The sequence below is a fragment of the Pagrus major genome, chromosome 17 (assembly GCF_040436345.1).
Source record: "Pagrus major chromosome 17, Pma_NU_1.0".
NCBI lineage: Eukaryota > Metazoa > Chordata > Actinopteri > Spariformes > Sparidae > Pagrus > Pagrus major.
Window position 1 is genome coordinate 4,855,566 of NC_133231.1, and position 20,120 is coordinate 4,875,685.

General features: G+C 40.5%; 2 protein-coding genes across 3 annotated transcripts in view; both read left to right on the forward strand.

Annotated features, from left to right (window-relative positions):
* The first annotated feature begins 849 nt into the window (after positions 1-849).
* Positions 850-7,823, forward strand: LOC141011429 (polyadenylate-binding protein 1A). 2 transcript variants are annotated; one of them, XM_073484582.1, is made up of 15 exons: positions 850-1,732; positions 2,040-2,233; positions 2,401-2,516; positions 3,924-4,063; positions 4,167-4,261; positions 4,442-4,579; positions 4,998-5,093; positions 5,251-5,523; positions 5,649-5,739; positions 5,922-6,044; positions 6,135-6,277; positions 6,683-6,767; positions 6,933-7,063; positions 7,254-7,344; positions 7,455-7,823. In XM_073484582.1, the coding sequence occupies exons 1-14, from the start codon at positions 1,540-1,542 to the stop codon at positions 7,341-7,343; spliced, it is 1,908 nt and encodes a 635-aa protein (XP_073340683.1). In that variant the 5' UTR covers positions 850-1,539; the 3' UTR covers position 7,344; positions 7,455-7,823. The 2 variants fall into 2 exon arrangements, with proteins under 2 accessions (XP_073340683.1, XP_073340685.1); XM_073484584.1 differs by having other exon boundaries at positions 1,444-1,732; positions 3,924-4,054.
* Positions 7,824-10,971: 3,148 nt separating this feature from the next.
* The window catches only part of LOC141011869 (E3 ubiquitin-protein ligase RNF19A-like), a 32,920-nt gene continuing 23,771 nt past the window's right edge, over positions 10,972-20,120 (forward strand). The window contains exon 1 of the mRNA XM_073485196.1: positions 10,972-11,164. The gene's annotated coding sequence lies outside the window, so the exon portion shown is untranslated. The remainder of the gene's footprint in view (positions 11,165-20,120) is intronic.

The following is a 20,120-nucleotide window of genomic DNA, read 5'->3' on the forward strand; positions in this document are numbered from 1 at the left end:
TATATTGTAATAAATAATCAGGAAGTCAGGGTTCACCATGAGTATGTAGTCAGGTGGTTTGTGCTCCCTGATAGACTGATTGTGGTACGCTGAACGCTGCCTACCTGGCCAGAAGTGCCTGAAGTCTGGACATTTAAATCATTTCTAAATTATACTATTGTTATTGTTACTATTTGTTCTATTATTATCTATATAGTTCCTGCTGAGGTTATCCATGATAGATGATCAGGCCTTTATGGACATTAGGGAGTGATCAAGTTCAGTCAGTGATCAAAATCAGTTTGAATAGCATTTCCTTGATATGGTTGGTCTAAACCTCAGCCAAAGAGAGTGATGTATACAATTTACTCTGTCAAGCCGAAACAGTCAGAAATATGTGCTGATGACATCACTGATGCATAAATGTTCACATATTTAAATCAACATTATATAGAAGTTGCCATTTTGCTTTAGCTGTTATTTTAAGATAAAAAAAAAAAGGTTACATAATGTTGCTTTCATCAATGATCTAACATTTAAAATCGGCTACCAATAGATGTATCTGCTACATTTATTTTATTTCAGCCATGGTCTGTTTTAAAACAGCTGTATATAAATGACTTCTCTCTTTCATTTTTCTCACTACACAAAAATAAATGCCGACAACAGTGCACAGGACAGTAGACAAGGCTCAGGCTGTTGGCCCAGCACATTATTTACGCATTCCTTGCCTGATGATTACGCCAAATACAGCTAGGAAACATTTTAAGTTAATGCAGAGAATTATCTGTGATGGTCGAAATGAAATCAAATATAAAGTATCGCGAGATTTGTGACGTCAACCTTGGTTGCAAACGCGCCGTGGTTTCGACTGCAATCGGGAAACAACCTCCACCGACCTTCCTTTCATTCCGGTAATCCGTCTGCGTAGGGTGTGCTCCGGAGCTAGTCTCGGCACACATTTTATTATTATGAAACAAACCAAAAGCTAGAGAGCACACGCAGACATATTTTTATAAGAAAAAAAAAATCGGTGAAGCAGGATTTCATTTGCCAACCCAAGCAACGCGAAGAAGACGCTGCCTTCGAAAAAACGAAAGACGGAACGAGAAGAACGCTAGAAAGCTAAGCCGTTAGCGTTATTGTTGAAAGCGTGGGTGACCAACGTTAGCCAGTTATTTTAGCTAACCACCTTTTTCCCCCTTTAAGGGCTTTGTCATTCCAGTAACTGTAAACGAGGACATTTGCTTCGAATACTATCGGCAGTTTATGTAACGAACTGACTGTGAAATAGTAGAGATTGCAATTTGTGAAGTCTGTGAGCCACATCAGCTAGGCCACGTTCCGACATTTTGCTAATCAAGCTAACTAGCGCACGTTGCTAACCGTTAAGACAGCTAGTAGTGTGTGCGCTCGTAATTTTTGTGAAGCCACCGAAGAGACCAATAAAAATAACAAGTCCATATAGAAGGGTGATATTGACTGACAATTGTCAGCAAAATACTGAGCTATTACAACCATACAGTTTGTCTCATTGCCTGAGAACACGCGTCGTCAGACATGAATCCCAGCGCGCCTAGCTACCCAATGGCTTCCCTCTATGTGGGAGACCTGCATCCAGACGTTACCGAGGCCATGCTCTACGAGAAATTCAGCCCGGCCGGGCCCATCCTGTCCATCAGAGTATGTAGGGACATGATCACCCGCCGGTCCCTTGGCTATGCCTATGTCAATTTCCAGCAACCTGCTGACGGTAGGTTTACCATCACGTAGTATAGCGAGGACTAGTTTGAGTAATGTTGCACCATCTGACTCCATTTTGAACATCCAGCACACAAGCCATGTTACAGCATTTCATTTGAAATTGGCACTATTGGTGCTGTAGTTAACACGTTGATGTGACACAATTTAATGATTTAGAACTGAAACTGTCATACATCTGTCATGAAATAACTAACATAAGGATATAAATCTTAATTGCTGAAGTTATTGCAGTAGATAAAGTGGACATTGAACCCCAGTGTGATAAGGATTTTGTTGTTTCGGGCCTGTTTTTGTAGCCGAGAGAGCCCTGGACACCATGAACTTCGATGTGATCAAAGGCAGGCCTCTCCGCATCATGTGGTCTCAGCGGGACCCCTCCCTGAGGAAGAGTGGAGTGGGCAACATCTTCATCAAGAACCTGGATAAGTCCATTGATAACAAGGCTCTCTATGACACCTTTTCTGCATTTGGAAACATCTTGTCCTGCAAGGTAGGTGGGGTCGCAATCACTCTGTTTTGTGTTTGAGTGCTTTACATACAGAGAACTACTTTGCATGACTAAGGTTGCACCAGGGTGGTGCAGACTGTGTGTCTGTGTTTTTTAAATGCATGGTGTTCGGGATTGTTTTTGACATGCTCAAATCTCCCTTTTCCAAGGTGGTTTGTGATGAAAATGGCTCAAAGGGTTACGGCTTTGTGCACTTTGAAACCCACGAGGCTGCTGAGCGGGCCATTGAGAAAATGAATGGCATGTTGCTCAATGACAGAAAAGTGTAAGTGTTGACTACAATTACTTTGTAGTATAGATGAAATGTTAGGAGAGTCTGATTAACATGTTATTTATTTATTTTTTGTACATCTAATCATAGTGTGTATTTAACTGCATCTTGTCCTGAAGCTCATCTGTTCGGTCTCACACAGCCAATTGAGTGACAAACATACCTGCTAACAGCAAAAGTGTTAATGTTAAAGATTCTGAATGTGTTGAAACATGCACACCGAATATTTTGTTAATTTATCTATCACTGTATATCGTCGCACAAGTCTGTTCCTTCAAAACAGCAATATATTACTTCCAGCTTCATATAAAAACAGATACTTAGGGACCTATCAACATGTTGCAGGGCTTCAAATTAACACTTGCCTAGGTCCAATGAACTGCTTGGTCATTTAAATGCAATGAGATGCTATTTAAAAATAATGTACTGTATGGCGGAAGTGGACCACGTCCAGTTGAACTTGAACTTGGTGGATACTGGACACTAAAGAAACACTATGTTCTATACAACATAGTTGATCTCAGTTATTGACATTTATCTCTGGAATGTTGCATGTTAGAGGTTCAATTTTTTCCCCCAAAAGCTAACAGACATGCTATTCTTTCAAGGGCTAAGTTGCAATCATATACCTTTCAGAAACACCATCCAGCCTCACTGCAAGACAAAAATAAATCTGATATAGAATGTCTTCTGGGATTAGTTGTCAATTTTTCCACCCTGAAAACAATTACAATTCATGTAAGCATGGTTGTTGGCAGTCCGTCCGAATCTCATAATGCACTGGCTTGAGTCTGTCCAACAAACAGCTACGTCCCAGACTTGTGGACCAATCAGAAGCTGTGTTAACAGCAGTTAAAGGGCTTCTGTGTCACAAGAAAAAAGCTCAGTGTTGCAACTGCCCACCTGATTCCTTTGTCCCAGTACTAATGGCAAGGCACAGTTCACGAATGAGTGGAGTTTTTTCTGACTGGCCGACTAATAAACTCTTTTGGCTAAGATTCTTCTCGATGGCTAATGGTTTTTGACAACTATTAGGGGGCAGCCCTAGATTGCATTCACATGAGTTTTTAATGTTTACAATTGGTACAAAACTTTTCTTTTTTTAATACTGCACTCTGGGAAGTCCACGGTTGCAAGTTAGTACCTTTGGGAAGATTTTTGAACTCCAAATCTTCTAGAATAAAATTGATTGGGGGCAAATCTTAACTGCAGTCAACACTGCGTACCCTGATCAATTGATTCTCGACATGCTCCAGAAATTTGACAGGTTTTAGTCATCCTTTTTCCATCTATATAATTTCATTGGAAGAGGCGCTGAAGAGCTGTAGAGTGACTAACTTTGGGAAAGGTTTTGTCTTTTTATGTGTGATCTGGTCTAATGTTGCATCATTTGACTGACAGATTTGTTGGACGATTCAAATCGCGCAAGGAGAGGGAGGCTGAGCTTGGAGCACGTGCCAGAGAATTTACCAATGTTTACATCAAGAACTTCGGGGAGGACATGGATGACGAGAAGCTGAAAGAGTTGTTTGGTAAATATGGTAAGGGGATGACACAATTTCAGACATAATATGCTTATTGTTAAGCATGTTAAGAATGTGACATGGCCTTGTAAATGTGCTAATTAACTGTTGTATTTTCTAGGGCCGGCACTCAGTATCCGGGTCATGACTGACGAGAGTGGCAAATCCAAGGGATTTGGGTTTGTCAGCTTCGAGAGACATGAAGATGCACAGAAGGTTTGGATTACCTCCTTATTTCCTCTTCCTAGGGGACATTACCCCATCATATTTATCTAGATTATTGTAAAATTGATTTTTTTTGTCTGTGTACCTCTGCTGATGGCTATGACTTTATACAAACTTCTGTTTGACTTCTGTTTAGCTAATTCTAGTGGTCTGTTGCTTTTATCGTTGCAGGCAGTGGACGACATGAACGGTAAAGAAATGAATGGCAGGCAAGTCTATGTGGGTCGTGCACAGAAGAAAGGGGAGCGCCAGAATGAGCTCAAGCGTAAATTTGAGCAGATGAAACAGGATCGAATGACCAGATACCAGGTTGGTGTGCCTTCTATTCTGTTGTAAGAGCTTCTTTCAGCAGTCGTATCAAAGGGCAGTTATTTTGAGACGCAACTTAACGGTTGTAGCTTGAATGTGACTCATGCACAAATTCATAAATGCCTTTCAAGCGGACAGAATTACTAGGATTTTCTCTGGAAAGGCAATGATCTAGTTAAACAATGTTATTTACTAACTAAAAAAGCCATTTAGTCTTAATTATTCTTCAAAGAGGTTTATCTTGTCCATCCAACTCAGTGTGTGCAGTAATTTAAATTATGAATAGCAGTGATCTCATCTAAAACCTCATATTTATTAGTCAGTCATGGCTGGCTACAATACAAGAGCTGATTTGACTTGATCCTGATATGTTGGTTTGTTAGAAAACATTACGTCATTGTCATTTTCCATATAACAGGGTGTCAATCTGTATGTGAAAAACCTGGACGATGGCCTGGATGACGAGCGTCTGCGTAAAGAATTCTCTCCATTTGGAACCATTACAAGTGCTAAGGTGAAGACTTAATTTACTTGATTTGTGATGCTGAAATGTAAGATTTGATTACAGATTGAATTTTGTCATCAGTTGTCATAGGTTGTAATTTTTAATGTTGATTTAACAAGACGGTAATTTATCAGAAAGGATGCTTAACTAGTTTCTCCTCCCATAGGTTATGATGGAGGGTGGCCGCAGCAAAGGCTTTGGCTTTGTGTGCTTCTCTTCACCAGAGGAGGCCACTAAGGCTGTAACAGAGATGAATGGGCGTATTGTTGCCACAAAACCACTATATGTGGCCCTGGCACAGCGCAAGGAGGAGCGTCAGGCCCACCTAACCAACCAGTACATGCAGAGGATGGCCACGGTCCGTGCAGTGCCCAACCCTGTCCTCAACCCATATCAACCTGCCCCACCCTCAGGCTATTTCATGGCGGCTATACCTCAGGTGAGTCACAGGTGTATAGCTGCAATAAGCGACTTGTGTCACTTGTAGGGAAATGGATAAGAATGTTTCAGTACCTACTTTGGCAGTAAGAGACCATGAAATGATAAGTCTATCTTCATCCTCAGGCCCAAAATCGTGCTGCATACTACTCCGCCAACCAGCTGGCCCAGCTTCGCCCCAGCCCCCGTTGGGCCACTCAAGGAGTGCGTCCTCAGCGTAAGTAGACACTTGATTGAAACTACCATTATTTCATGTGATTGTAACTAGTTAACAGTTTGGTCACTCCTGGAAATTGGACTGCAGAGTGATGTGAATGAATCAGTAACCTGCTGAAACTACTGCAAAAAATTAATTCTAACTACTCAAGTGGTGATCTCAAATGTTTCCTCTTCCTTCAGACTTCCAAAACATGCCCAATGCTATGCGCCCATCCGCTCCCAGGCCCCAGACCTTCAATACCATCCGTCCCACCGCCACCGCCAACACCCAGGTCCCACGGATGATGGCCTCACAGCGTATGCGTAAGTATTTCAGCATTGAGAACACATAATCTGCTTTGTTTTGTTATTTTGCTTGTCATGCTCATCTTTTGTTCACTCTCCTCACCTCAGCGACCCAGGCCCTCGGCCAGCGCCCTGCCGGTGCTTCAGCCACTGCCGCCCCAGTGCGCACCATGCCCCAGTACAAATATGCTGCTGGTGTGCGCAACCCCCAGCAACACATGGCCTCCCAGCCACAGGTCACCATGCAGCAGGTAAGAACTCTATTGACTTAGATAAGAAATGTACTTTCATGTGCTGTACTTGCTGATTACTGAAAGAAAAATTTGGAACCGTATACTATCTAAATTTTACCCTTTACATACAACTTCTCGCTTCTTCTCTTGGCTTTTTATTTACCTTTCAACCAAAGATATCAACCATAGAACTTATGACAAGACTAATATGTCAAGAACAGTAACCAGGATTTGGCAAGAAGCATTACCAATAAACTAAATTTGACTCTGAATCAGTACAGTCGTTGCCACACACACCACTATTCACTTGTTCATGTTGTATAAAAATAGATTTAGATGGTTTCTAGTTGATAGTAGCTATACAGTCAAATTTTAACAGCACAATTTGTTCCTGGACTAATCCTGATCTTTTTCCTTCCTTAGCCTGCTGTCCATGTTCAAGGACAGGAACCCCTGACTGCTTCCATGCTGGCCGCTGCCCCCCCTCAGGAACAGAAGCAGATGCTGGGTTAGTACATCATCTACACACATTTATAAGGGACTTGCATGACCAAAACAGTTTGGGCAGTAGGAAATGTATCTTTAAACTTATTTTGTTAGTTTTGTGTGTATTCACATTCAGTTAGTTTTGTACATTCAAGAGGCTTGTTAATGATGGTTCTTCTCCCTGCAGGTGAGCGTCTGTTCCCCCTGATCCAGAACATGCACCCCAGCCTGGCAGGCAAGATCACTGGTATGCTGCTTGAGATCGACAACTCAGAGCTTCTCCACATGCTTGAGTCACCCGAGTCTCTGCGCTCAAAGGTCAGTTTCGGGCTAATCTGTTACTTGTATACCTGGAAGTCTGTCGCTTTACTCCTCCCAATTTGTTTGGTCGCTAGCAAAACCATCACAAGGCAGGACTCTGGATTTACTAATCATGCTGCTTGAATGAGTTCAGTGGTAATGCTTCATATGCGTCAAGTGTTTTTTTTTTTTTGTTTGTTGTTTTTAGGTGGATGAGGCTGTTGCTGTGCTTCAGGCCCACCAGGCGAAGGAGGCTGCTCAAAAGTCCACCACCCCCGCTGGAGTTCCCAGCGTCTGAGGTGTGTGTGGGGAGATTTTTTAAGTTCTGGATAACACAGATGTACATTTACATGGTAAATTTCATAAAGTGCACTTTAACATAAGCTATTCTTTCTTTTTCGTCTTACAGATTGAGCATTTTGAAACCTGCTTCACCGATGGAAAAAGAGAAAAAAATATTAAACATTGAAAAACCTAAAACTCTGAAAACATCGCAAAATGATAAATCATTTCTTAAAAAAAGAAGAAAACAATTGACTCTGCCAGGTCTATGGATGGTTTGACTAGACCTTGATCATAAATAAAAATTTGTTGAAAAAAAAAAACGCAAAACATAGAAAATTGAGATTATAAAATTTGAATGCATTCCTCTGTTTTATGTCATTTTACTGTGTCAGTGCTCAGAATATCAGCCATGTTCAGAAAGGTTGTAGCTGAGCATTTTGAAAGGTGATTTGTATTGTAAACTGCTGGCTGTAATAAATTCTCATTCAAAATATATGCCTTTTTTATTTCTCAGTGTTGTCCCCATGTAAACAATAGGACTACTGCACAAACATTTGATGCCAATTGAGTGATTAACGGAACAGTCCCAGATTTATTGCACTGAACTGTCATTGGGAAGATGTTTTCCTGTGTTGGTGCAAGGACCCTAATAAAGAAGGAAGGTTCATTTCATCACTGAATCTTACTTTTGGGGCCAGGTCAGTTGTAGTGAAGTCAATGGGAGACGCAAGGAGTAACACTGAAACCTAATGTCTACGTCACATGACTTCTGATGAAGAAATGCCTCCCATCAGAGAGTAAGTTAACGACAGATTTTTTTTCCCATGAATGATTGACAAATCTGTAATATTGTGATAAAACAGGGCAGGTCTAACTAATTCCTGCTGATGAGACTGCAATTACAGTGCCAGCAGGAGCCTTTCCTACAGAAATTTGGTGAGCAATGTTGATTTTGTTGACTTTTTGGAGGCATTTCTTCATCAGAGGTCATGACGTAGATATGTTAGGCTTTAGCATGTTTCTCCATGCATCTCCCATTGACTCCAATACAACCAGCACCACAGTCGGGCCCCAAAGCAAGATTCACTGACATAATGACCCTTCCTCCTTTTTGTTTAAGTTTGAACTTCCAGTCGCAAATCAATGTTCATGTTGTATCTCAGAGCATGATGGATGTCTACTGTTGTCCACCAGATGTCACTGTTACTGAGCACATCACACAAACTTTCCCTGAATCGTGTATAATGTATACCTGATTCTTTATGTATGAGGGGTTTCTTTTATCTTTACCATATCTCGTACAATATCTGATTTACAACTCTAGACTTGTTTTGGCATGTGGATTGGGGCATACTGTATAATATACAGTAAGAAGTATATTTTGTGCGATTGAATGTGGATCAAAAAGTCATTACGGTAAAACAGCGTTGTGTGTGGCTCTGATCTACATCAATGACTTGATATTCACAGAAAGTAGGACAGCTTTGCATAAAGAAGTGACTGAGAGGCAGCAGCTCCCAGTCATTAAAGCTTAATTTCTACTGTATGGAGTGCCCCTTTGGAGATATTCAGACACTTAATTCATTGTTTTTTTTCTATCACTTGGATTATTTTTACATTATCTGTACCAAATGGTCCATGGTGGTTAATCTGATATTGTTCTAAATCAGAACCAAAACATTTGCGAGAGTGGCATTTTACTTTGTAAAGGAAATGAGACTTTTAACCATATATGTCAGTGTGTGGAAGCCATGCCCAGTCCCTCCTATAAGGCATGGCACTGCACCTTTCAGCTGGCATGTGTTTACATTTGTGGCTGTCATATTTATGCTGTCTCTCACAGCCTCTACAGTTTTTCCTACTGTGCCTGTTCTGTTTGCACTTAAAATAGTCCACTCTCTTACATATTTAATTGAATGGGGAAAATGACATGTCAATATCTTCCATCAGAGACAATCCTTCCAACCAGACCAGAAAAACAAGCGTTTCAAGAGGATGATGGAGCAGGCACACTACCTGCTGTTTTTTCTCATAATAACGGCCAACATTAATGTGCTGTAGACACAATCAGGTTCCTATCCTTTTGGACACAGAAGTTTTTATGTTTATGTCTAAAATTGTATGAAACGTTGATACCAGAACTCATGCAGTATCCTGTCCTGTAACCTGAGAGTAAAAGCCACTCAATTATAAAGGGGACCATCAAAAATTGTATTCTTTATCTAGGAAGTTGGTTGTGAAGACAGGAGATGGAGCTCTGGCTGGACTCAGTCTTCAGTCTCTCTCTCTCTCCAACCAAGTATTTGATTATTAGAAATTCCTTTTAAAGTGTGATTTGTGCTTTTATCACATCCCAAATGCTTACTTTACTGACATTGTATTATTCAATCAAAAACCCATTTAATATATCACCACAGAGTCTAACTTTATAGAGAATGCAGGCCCTTCCAATCGCTCCCTGACACAAATGCTCAAACAAGGGCTCAACTGGACCAGACTGTAAACATATTTCCAGACCTACAGTAAATGGCTGACCCAAAGGAACTTTCCACAGGGATTTCATGGGATTATCCTGCTTTGACTCTTATGATGTTTGTTCATATCTGTTCATGTTTCACAGAGGGAGGATTCTGAGTAAATACCTTTCCATCTCCACAGTTTGACAGCACCATCAGTGCTGTGTTTGCCTTCTGTTCACAGAGGAGTCTTTGTGCTGATTCTCATGGGTAATATTCATGAGGATCGAGCTTTTGTGTAGCCGGAGTGTAAGGTCCTGTGTTGTGTAGGATTTGTAGTTGTGTACATACACACTTAAGTAACTACAGGAGGCCTTGTCCAGTACGCGTATGATGTGAATACACTCCGACCTGCACCTACTTGTGAAACAACCCTCAGATTACCCTAAATTCCTGCTATCACATGATTTCCACAGTCTGGTTCAGGCTGTTCCTTGTTTTGGTCAGCTTTCCTCCCTAGTTAGGCTTTGCTGTAAGGAATCCTTGCCACAAGTAAACAAAGTGTTTCTGAAATGTCTGTGAATGTGTGAGGGGCAGTATTTATCAAAGCTGTAAAATTCCCCCAACTCAGTTATCACATCCTCTTGTGTCTCTTTAAATAATGATAAACACACCAAGAGCTATCATGTAATCCTCTCTATCTTGGATTAGATGTGACTGTCTGAAGCTGTCCTGTCTGCCAGTTCATCTTTCCTGTACTATATGAATGTCTGCCCATGTAGGTCAAAACCAAATTGAAAAAAAAAATAATAATAATAATATATGCATATGATTTTTTTCATCATATATATGATAAAAAAGTCAAAATTTCTTTGTGCTTCGTGATCCCTGTCATTTTGATCTCTCAGGCTTGATAATACAATGTATTAATGATTTATTAAGATATTATGGGCAAGTTACATACCTTATACCCAACAGAAAATTATTAGCATCACCATCATTTTATTATGATTATTATTATTATTATTATTATTATTATTATTTATAGATTATATAGCAGCCCTCTTGGAAAATGTGAAACAAGCCAACAGAGGCCTATGAAACCTTGGTCAAAGTCTCGCGATACGATTTGAATTTCCGAGCTAGGACGAGAACAGTGAACAACAGAGCAAGCTCTGTACAAGCTGTTGTCGTTCGAAACTGAACGGATAGGTGGGACCGAAGACAGAGGAAAATAAGTGCTAGTAGCAGTGGGGAAGTAATTAACGGCACTGCACCGGGGCCACTGATTAATTAACTTGAAATCGTTTTTGGAAAGCTCTGCGTTTCCTCTCGTCTCTGTTACTGTCTGCGGAACAAGTGTCACTGGCAACAGACGGTATGTTCTCATCGTTTCTAGCTAACCTTGCTAGCCAGCTGCTAACGCTCGCTGTGTTTGGTGGTTAGCTGGCTGGCATTCTTGTTACCATCAGTAAAGCAAGCTGAGACTCATGGAACATTTCTAGTGGCTCATAGCTATATTTTACCAACGTCATGTGTCCTATTTTCTGTCTGGACACGCGTACCAGATGGTGGTAATTTGTGGGGTGACGTAAACTGACATTAAACACAATGAACTATTTGGCTAACCTAGCTATCAATCTAACGTTATTGGTAAATCGGAAAAAACGCACAGATAGTATATAACGTTGTGCCAACTGCTGGCATTACGTTATAAATTATAACAGCTTCTGACCAATATACTGGGAGTGGTAGACTTTAGTTCTCAGTCAATTAACGTTAAAGAGGTTGAGAGGTCTCCAACCAACGTCAAGTGCTGCAGCAGTGTGCTAAACTAAGGCTACAGGGCTGATGGGAAGAAAAAGTTGTGATCTCAGAGGGTTTAGCAACTACGTGTTCGTCACACAGAAACTTAATGTAAAACAAGGATCAGTGGCTAGGTGCTTCTTACTTCTACCCATTTCTTTTGTGAAAAATAGGGAAACTGGTATCGTATGCGTTGCATATTTTATCCGTCTGTATTGTTGGTTTATCAGGTGACATGCAGATGATTTTGTCACTACCTTTGATACTTCTTTCAATACCTGCCACTCCAAGATAAAGATGGAGACCACCACTCTGCTTAGATAGAAAGCACTCAAAATACAAACGTGCATTTTCTACGTTGAGGTAATAAAAAAAAACCTAGACATATTACTTACATTGAAGCTGATAACAGTAGATCTTAAGCAGTAGGAGATGGAAAATTGAGTCACTTGAGTCAACTTGATCATTGTCATGATGTATAATTTAAGTATGAATATGGTAGTTAAATGCCAGGGACTTAACTATACAGACGAAGCTGCAGTTGTTGTAGCTTTAATCAGCACAGCCTGAATATGAAAGACAAGAGCACCACTTAGTCACTATGCAGGGGAACCGTGCCATTATAGTGAGTGTACTGTAAAGCGGAGTGCAAATTGTGTTTTACTATGCCAAATGCCCTGCAGTGTAGTTGTTCTGCTTGACTTATCGTCCATGGCTGAAGAAAGACTGAACAACCCTTGGTGGATGTTTTGTTTTGTGCCCACTGCGTTTGTCCTGTCATTTTAGTTTGAATGTGGTGCCAACTTATGGGCTATATATCAAAAAATAGGGAAGGATACAGCCACAAGCTGTCATCCTCTGGGTTCTCTGTATTGTAGGAACCACAGCTCAGTCCAGATACTCAAAGAATGCTGTTGAGTGTTTGAACACACAGACATTTAGTCAAGGATGGCAAGTGTTGCTATTTTTTTTATGATATGAGGCCTTTTGAATACACCGGTGTCTGTACATTTTTAGTGTTGGGCTTTATACTAGACCATGTTATATTAATAATACTTAAATTTTTTAGCCGTTACGGACAATCGATAATTACATGCTTCTCATGGCTAATACAGATAACCAATGATTTCACAAGATGTAAGATGTAATGAGCACAGATGGATGATTTCATATTTCTTAGCTGTAATAAGATTTGTTGTGTTCAAACTTTTCTCCTCCTCTCTGAACCCTTGTGGAACATGTATTACAATATTGTTGTCTTCCTCTAAAACTGTAAAAAAAAAACCTTCTGCACTGGCGACAACCTGTTACAAACCAACTTTCAAGGTGCAAACAGCCATAGGGATATCAGTGATAGGGAAGTCGGCGAACAAGACTAAATTTACTGTGAATAAAACTTTAAATTATAACCTCATTCCGTCATGCATATTCACTTCTCATGCAGGAGGTGTGTTCATCCCATTACAATACATAAACACCAGAAAATGGTTATAAAGAGACCCAAAGCAGCAGAAGTAACATATTGTAGATTTAGGTCAATGAAAATGTTTTTTCTAAATATTATTGGTTCTATTTATCTTCTAGATTTTCACAGATGTTGATACATACCGGAACATATACATTTCCTAATATAGGGCTGATTTATCAGTCTGATATGTATTGTTCACCCCTGAATATTTCCATATTTAAAACATAAATAATCGGAACAGTTTATTTAAATTGTATACAAGCAAAAGTCAGTGACTGGTTGTTGGTCTTGTAATACTGTTTGCTGTAATGTAAATTGACTACTAATCATGTTCAGTTTTGAGGTTACTGGACAAAAGTAGTGTTATCTCCAAAGATCTTTTTCACTGTTCAAATTAGTTGCTTACAGCAGCATTTAGATCCTTAAATTTTACAGGACCTTGCTGGCAAAGTCAACGGTTTTTGGTCAGACTACGACTAAAATAATGCCAAACCGCTGATGTTTATGAACACGTTCTTATCAAAAATGACCCCATCTTAATTTTGATGATCACTTTTTTTTTAAGTGCTTTTTTTTTTTTTTTTTTTTTTACAATTTCTGAATAAACTGTCATCCCAAACATTCGCTCACTGCAGTCGTCTTACAGTGTGTATTTGAAGTTAACTACTGTTTCTATTCGGTTTGCTGTTTGTTTGAAGAAAGACTGCAATACTGCTTATATACTAAAAAAAAATATTATAAATTTGGGGGAAAAAATTTAGAAAGTCCTCACCACAGTTTTATTGCTCAGCACTACAGATATGGAGAATCTCACTATTAACTTTATGTGATGAGAGCACATTTATTGTGTTTTATGAGTACTAGAGGCAGCTTTCCACAGTCACCAGTGTTTGGGTGTCAAAAGCTTCACTGGGCTTAGCAGCATGTTGTCCCGACCTGTGTGTTCCTCCAAAGAAAGGTCATTAGCCCAGCATGGCGACCTGACCTGTGTCCTCTCTCTGTCTGTCTCTCTCTCTCTCTCTCTCTCTCTCTCTCTCTCTCTCTCTCTCTCTCTCTCTCTCTCTCTCTCTGTGTCTCTCTCACTCTCTCATTTGTCTCTGTGTGTGTGTGTGTTTGTGTTTGTAAGGACACATGCGTGACCTCCCTCTCCTGCTCTATGGTAAACACAGCTGCAAGGCTAGGTGGTGGTGGTCTGGCCAACACCTCAGGGAGCTGTCATTGATTATGACACGCATCTTTGCATCTTGGATGATTGGGCACCTATCTCATTGTTCTTAACTGTATATACATTTTTGATGCATGAAAGTAAGGTGGTGGTTTGATTTGTCAGACTTACTCTGGGGTGATTGGTAGTCTGTCAGGTGTAAATTAATAGATCTTGTAAAGCTAAAAACTACAAGTCATCTCTTAACTCCTCCCAAAAAAAGGATGTTATCTAAACTGCAATGCAGAAGTACTCGGTTACTCAATATAGTGCTGTAGACAGTTTCTTTCATGAGCCTTCATTTGCTGCTCATTTGAATTTGCAATAGATTCTTTGCTATGCTTACTTGCATAAGTTATGTTGCCCAGCCTGTCAAGCTTTCCATTTTACCATTGTACTGAACATAAACAGTGGATAGTAAGAATAATAGTAGTAGTGAAACAATGTGTACATGATTTGGGACAGAAGTTGCTAGCAGATTGAATCAGGTGAAGCAAGCAAGCCAATTAATGTTACCTCTGTGGGTTTCGTTGAAACTTTCGTAGATGTTAATGATTCCAGGTGACACATTTGGTCTGACCATGCCAGGCTAGGTATTCTCTATGTAACCATAAAAAACATATTAAAGACCCTTTTACAGACAATTTGAAAATGTGTATAAGTCTGGAACCTCTCAGTTAATTTTGGATTTCCATGGGGTCTTACCAGCAGGCCTCTGGACACAATCGGATAGACGTAAAACCAATCAGAGCAATGAAATGTTTGCCATAGCGCTGAGTGATGCATGCAAGTTGTGGCATTTCTAGATTTGCTTCAGTCAGGAAAAAAATGGCAGACTGGTCAAACTTTGTCAAATACCAGCTAAACAGTACACTTAAATGTATTGCTGAAAACAATTTTATGCGAGAAACGGGTATTGAAGAATCTTGATTCATATTTGATTAGCTCTACCTAGTTTGAAAGTTTTGATCTGAGGTCCGTGAGCCTGGAGGAACCTGCAGACTGGATAGACATACACAGCAGTGAAACATATGACGTGTGACGTTTCACATCTGGACAGATGACACTCTTCTGTCAGTCACTGTATCAAACCTGACAAACCTGACAACCCAAATAGATGAGATCAGCCAATCCAGGTACTCTGCCCTTGCATCATGTACCCGCCTCCTTTTGGGTGAAAGCAATCTTTCTAAGTTGAATGGTGGTCAATACAAATTCCAACGACTCTGCCAAATAAACAGCGTAAAATAAGAAAACCGTATGTCTTTTTTGGGTATCAGAATCCAAAACACTATGGCCAGTCAGGCAAGCAGTTATATCATGTCGTTGCCAATAAGCAATTGCCGTTGTTAAATAAAAAAAAAAATAAAGAAATGGTGGATGATATGTGTGCTTCCAGTCCCAGTCGCCATCAAAATGGACGAACCTGACACAAACAACTACCTTATTAAATGTCCAGGTCATTTCTCTGTCATCCATCATCTTTTTTCTGTCATTAACACAGTTTATTTAGCTGTTTTATAATCTGTCTCAATAATCTGTCTATAATCTTTATTGTAAACTAATCACATCGCTTTGGAGAAGCGGAGCCGCTGTCTCTGTTTTGACAGCCGTTTGTGCTTAATTATGCAACCGTTTACTCCGAGCTGAGAGGAGGTGAAAACAGGCCGGTTTAGCTCCACTTCCACGCTGTTTACAAGCTTCATTATTAGAAGGCATGTCAGCTCAGTTTATGTGTATTATTAATATTAAAACACGTTCTGCTCCTGGTGGTCTGTCGAGTGGACGGACCAGTGAACCAAACTCTATTATAAAAGCAGGTGTTTTATAGTAGGGCCTTATTTATTCACAGTAAAAACTATAGTTACTGTAGTAAGAGTACAAAGACCCTTTTTTGATCACTTCTATCTACAGTCACAATCGGCACACGTCATTCACTCAGTAATGTCATTGACTAACCTGTGATGAGGTGTTTGACAGAGAAACACGTATTGACAGGCTGGGTCTCACGGTTTACAATTTTCATCCTCTCTTTGGATGACCTGAAGCCACAGATCTCTTCTTTAACTGTCCTTCATTCTTTGGGGAGGTAAATAAAATCATCGCCTTTGGGATTTTTTATTGTTTGACGTGAAAAATGCAACACAGCTGCTTTTAGGCATGCCACTACTAGCAGTTTTCAATCAGGGCCAGTGCTTTCGCTGCGTTTGTTTCCACCCAAAAGAAGACGTAGTTGTTCTGGGTACAGGGCCATGACGTGTGGCTGTTCTCATCTATGTCTGTGATTGGCTTGTCACAAACCAAGATGGAGGAAAATCTGTCTCAGTGGGATGGTGACCAGACTTAGTGGCCTTGGATGTAATGCAAGTAGGGATCAAAGTGCATGCTAATAACTTATTATTTATACACTTTTCAATTTTCACTAACTTATATGGTGGAATGCTCACACTGTAGAGCTGGCTGTCATGAAAGAGCAGCACAGTCATTCACATTAGCAGCATTAGCTGACTGAGATGGACAGAACACGAGGGAACAGGAAAGAAAAGGAACAGATTTTGAGAAAGTAGTTTTGAAAAAAATTGGGCACACACTACATAGTTACTACTAATATAACCAGAAATATTGGCTAGATTGGCTACTGTGATATTAATGGTATAGCAATATCTCAGTTGATGAATGTACAGTAAGATGCTAGATTGGTGTGTTTATTTATTTTTGGCTTTTTCTTCAGCATTACCAGGGGACATGTATCACATACTGCCAATTTTCCAGTTAATTCCTTTCTATTTCACACCCTCTTCCTGAGCTCTTAGCTCTCTCAGCTGAGCAGAAATGCCAGGATGCTTACCTCATTTCCTCCTCTGGAGTGAAGTGAGGGAGGAAAGAGGGGAAGTCTGGGGGGGGGGGGGGGGGGGGGGGGGGGGGGGGGGGGGGGGGGGGGGGGGGGGGCTGCTGCTTGAGACTGTACTGGCTTTGTTGGGGCTGGAAACCTTTCCTTTTCTTCTCCCTGTCGGCCTGCCTTGCCTCTCTTTGTATATTCAACAATGCCTTCCCTGTTTACTCTGCTGTTGTCGTTGTTGTTTGAGCCATTTTTAATCCCTTGTAGGGACAGATTCAAAACACAATGCATGGCCATATTTCTCTTCTATTTAAACTACTGTATATTGTGTGTAATCTTTACTCTCTGCAGCAGTGGAGGATAGTCAATTGATTACACTGAAACATTTTGAATGTCTTCCCAGAACACACTAGGACAAGGTTAAACCTGTCATTTAAATGAAACCACTGATCACACCCCCAGTTTTCAGCTTGCTAAACACTTTGGTGAAAAGGGAGGGACATTGTTTGACTTACAGCCCACATCAGTCAATAGCTGCTCAGCTTGCCTGCCAGGAGGTTGCTCTGTGTCTGTTCATGATGCAGTGGAAGCCTCACTAATGCATTGACTGTCCCCAGCCCCATAGAGGCCCAGGAATGTGCATAGATGCAGCATTACACAGCAGACAGGCAGGCCAGGAATGCAGCTGGACTGATACTGACTGGCCAGCTACACTGGCTCAGCTGATGCCTGTTTCACTGCTCACATTCGTCTGTGTGCAAATCATGTCTATGCTGTCATCACTGTCTGAATACCTGTTCATGTACCAGTTCTTCTTTGAACCTATTGTGTTTCTGCTTTTCCCTAGCTGTATGTCTTATCATTTTGTGTATCCACTCCCTTGTTTTATTTATACCTCTTCTGTATGTGCTCCAACTATGTGAAATTGGATAACTAATTTCACATTGTGTCGCTGCATGACCACCATGCCAGGCGGTTACTGCCACAGTCTGTTTGTGGGTGGTTTCCTTTGCTCCACACTTGCTGCTCACACAGCTCACTAGTGAGTCTCTGCAGGCTAAGTTTAGAGCTAGTAGAATCCCAGGTCTAATTATCAGTTGGGTGGAATGACGGGCATTCTCCTGCACTGCTGAGTCACTCAGGGTGGTCCTCTACTTTTTGCTCAGAAAGGTGATGATTTACCCTCCTTAGTCGAGGAAAAGACGAGGCTTAGATATGGAGAGGTTTGCCCTTTATAATTTCCCTTTAGTTCCGACTTGGCCTGACCTGGCCTATGTTTAGCCAGCATGTCAACATGGCAGAAAAAGACTTAAAGGCCCTCTAGCTTATTGTTTGTGTAGTTGGTTTGTAATCCGTGTGTGTCGTTTGTGTGTGTTTCAAAGTGATTGTGTAAGATGTTCTTTTCATGTTGACAGGACCAGTTCACTCTATTGCTACATAAGTTGTTGGAATGTGTTTTTAGCCCCATTCACACTGCCCTTTTTTCAGGGCAGATCTGCCAGCGGAGGTAGTAACAGAGCAGAAACAGAAGCGAGACGATGTCTGTGTGAATGGGAAAGCCAGCAGCGCAGGACAGGAGTGTGTCCGTCTGATGGTGCTCAGTGTGACAACTAAACAGATCCTTCACTCATCAAATAAAAGAGAAATGTCCCACATGTCAACCCACAAAGCAACGTTACAAGACCAAACAATAGTAATGTGGGAGCAGGTAGTGTCTTTGGCAAGTTATAAGAGGAAAAAGATACAGAATTTATAAATGGAAAAGTCGCTGTCGCTGTCCTACCGACTCTTCTCCTTAGTAGTGTTGTGGCTCAAGTAAATGCATAACTCATGAATTTCAGATGTTGTTTATCACTTAAAATGCATGTATATTAGGGGTCAACCCATATGTATTTTTTTAGAACCTTACCAATTATTAGTTATCAAGGAGGCCGATATCTGTTATTTGGAACCAATATGCATTTACAGTAAAGATGAAAATTTTAGTGTCAAAATTAAAAATTTGGGATACATGTACCACAAACTCAAACACAAAGCTTAGCTGCCTTTAAGCATTCTTTTGATTAGAAGTTTTCTGAAAATAAAATATTATACTACTGGAATATAATTACTAATGCACTATGTGTTTATCATTTTAATGTTGCAACAGGTTAAGGTGGAGCTCATTAATTTCTTTTATTAGTTGAGTTTTATTTTATATTAATCTGAATCAGCAAAGTAACAAGTTATCAAAATTGATTTGGTGAAGTAAAAAGTACAATATTTGCCTCCATAATGTAGTGAATAGAAGTATAAAGTAGCAGAAAGTGGATATACTCAAAATACTAGTCAAGTACCTCACGTACCTTGAGTCTTAGAGTATGACTGGCTCTGGTTAGTGCAAGCAATAACATTAAAGCCTACCATTGTTATGCGAGTCAGCTGGTTAATAGTTGACCAGTTAATGAACTCTTGGACATTCGCCAACGCTGTCAAATTAGCTCTAAGTGACTCTGCATCAGCATACTTTATTTTCGGCTAACATGGCCAGCATGTAAAAACACCAAATCATACAGTTTGCAGGGTGGAAGTTGAAGAGTAGGTAGGACAGACAGGATGACAGCGACTTTTCCACATATAGATTTGGTATATTTTCTTCATAAGATGCCACAGGCGCTACCTGCTACCACATTACTGCTGTTTGTTCTTTTTCATTTCTATTTGATGAGTGAAGAATCTGTTTAGTTGTCAGACTGAACGGCATCAGACCATCACACTCTTGTCCTGCGCTGCCGGCTTACCATTACACACAGACATCGTCTCTTATCTGTTACTACCTCCACTGGTGGATCAGAGGCGCAATATCGGTGCAAGATTCTCGCCTTGAAAAGGCAGTGTGAATTGGGCTAGAGGGGCAGCTGCAGCAGAGCCAAAGTGGTGCACTTTTTAATAAATACATCTTATCAGCAATCTGGAAAATAAAATGCTGATACAGATAATCGCCTGATATCGGCACCGATTATCGGTCGACCCCTAAT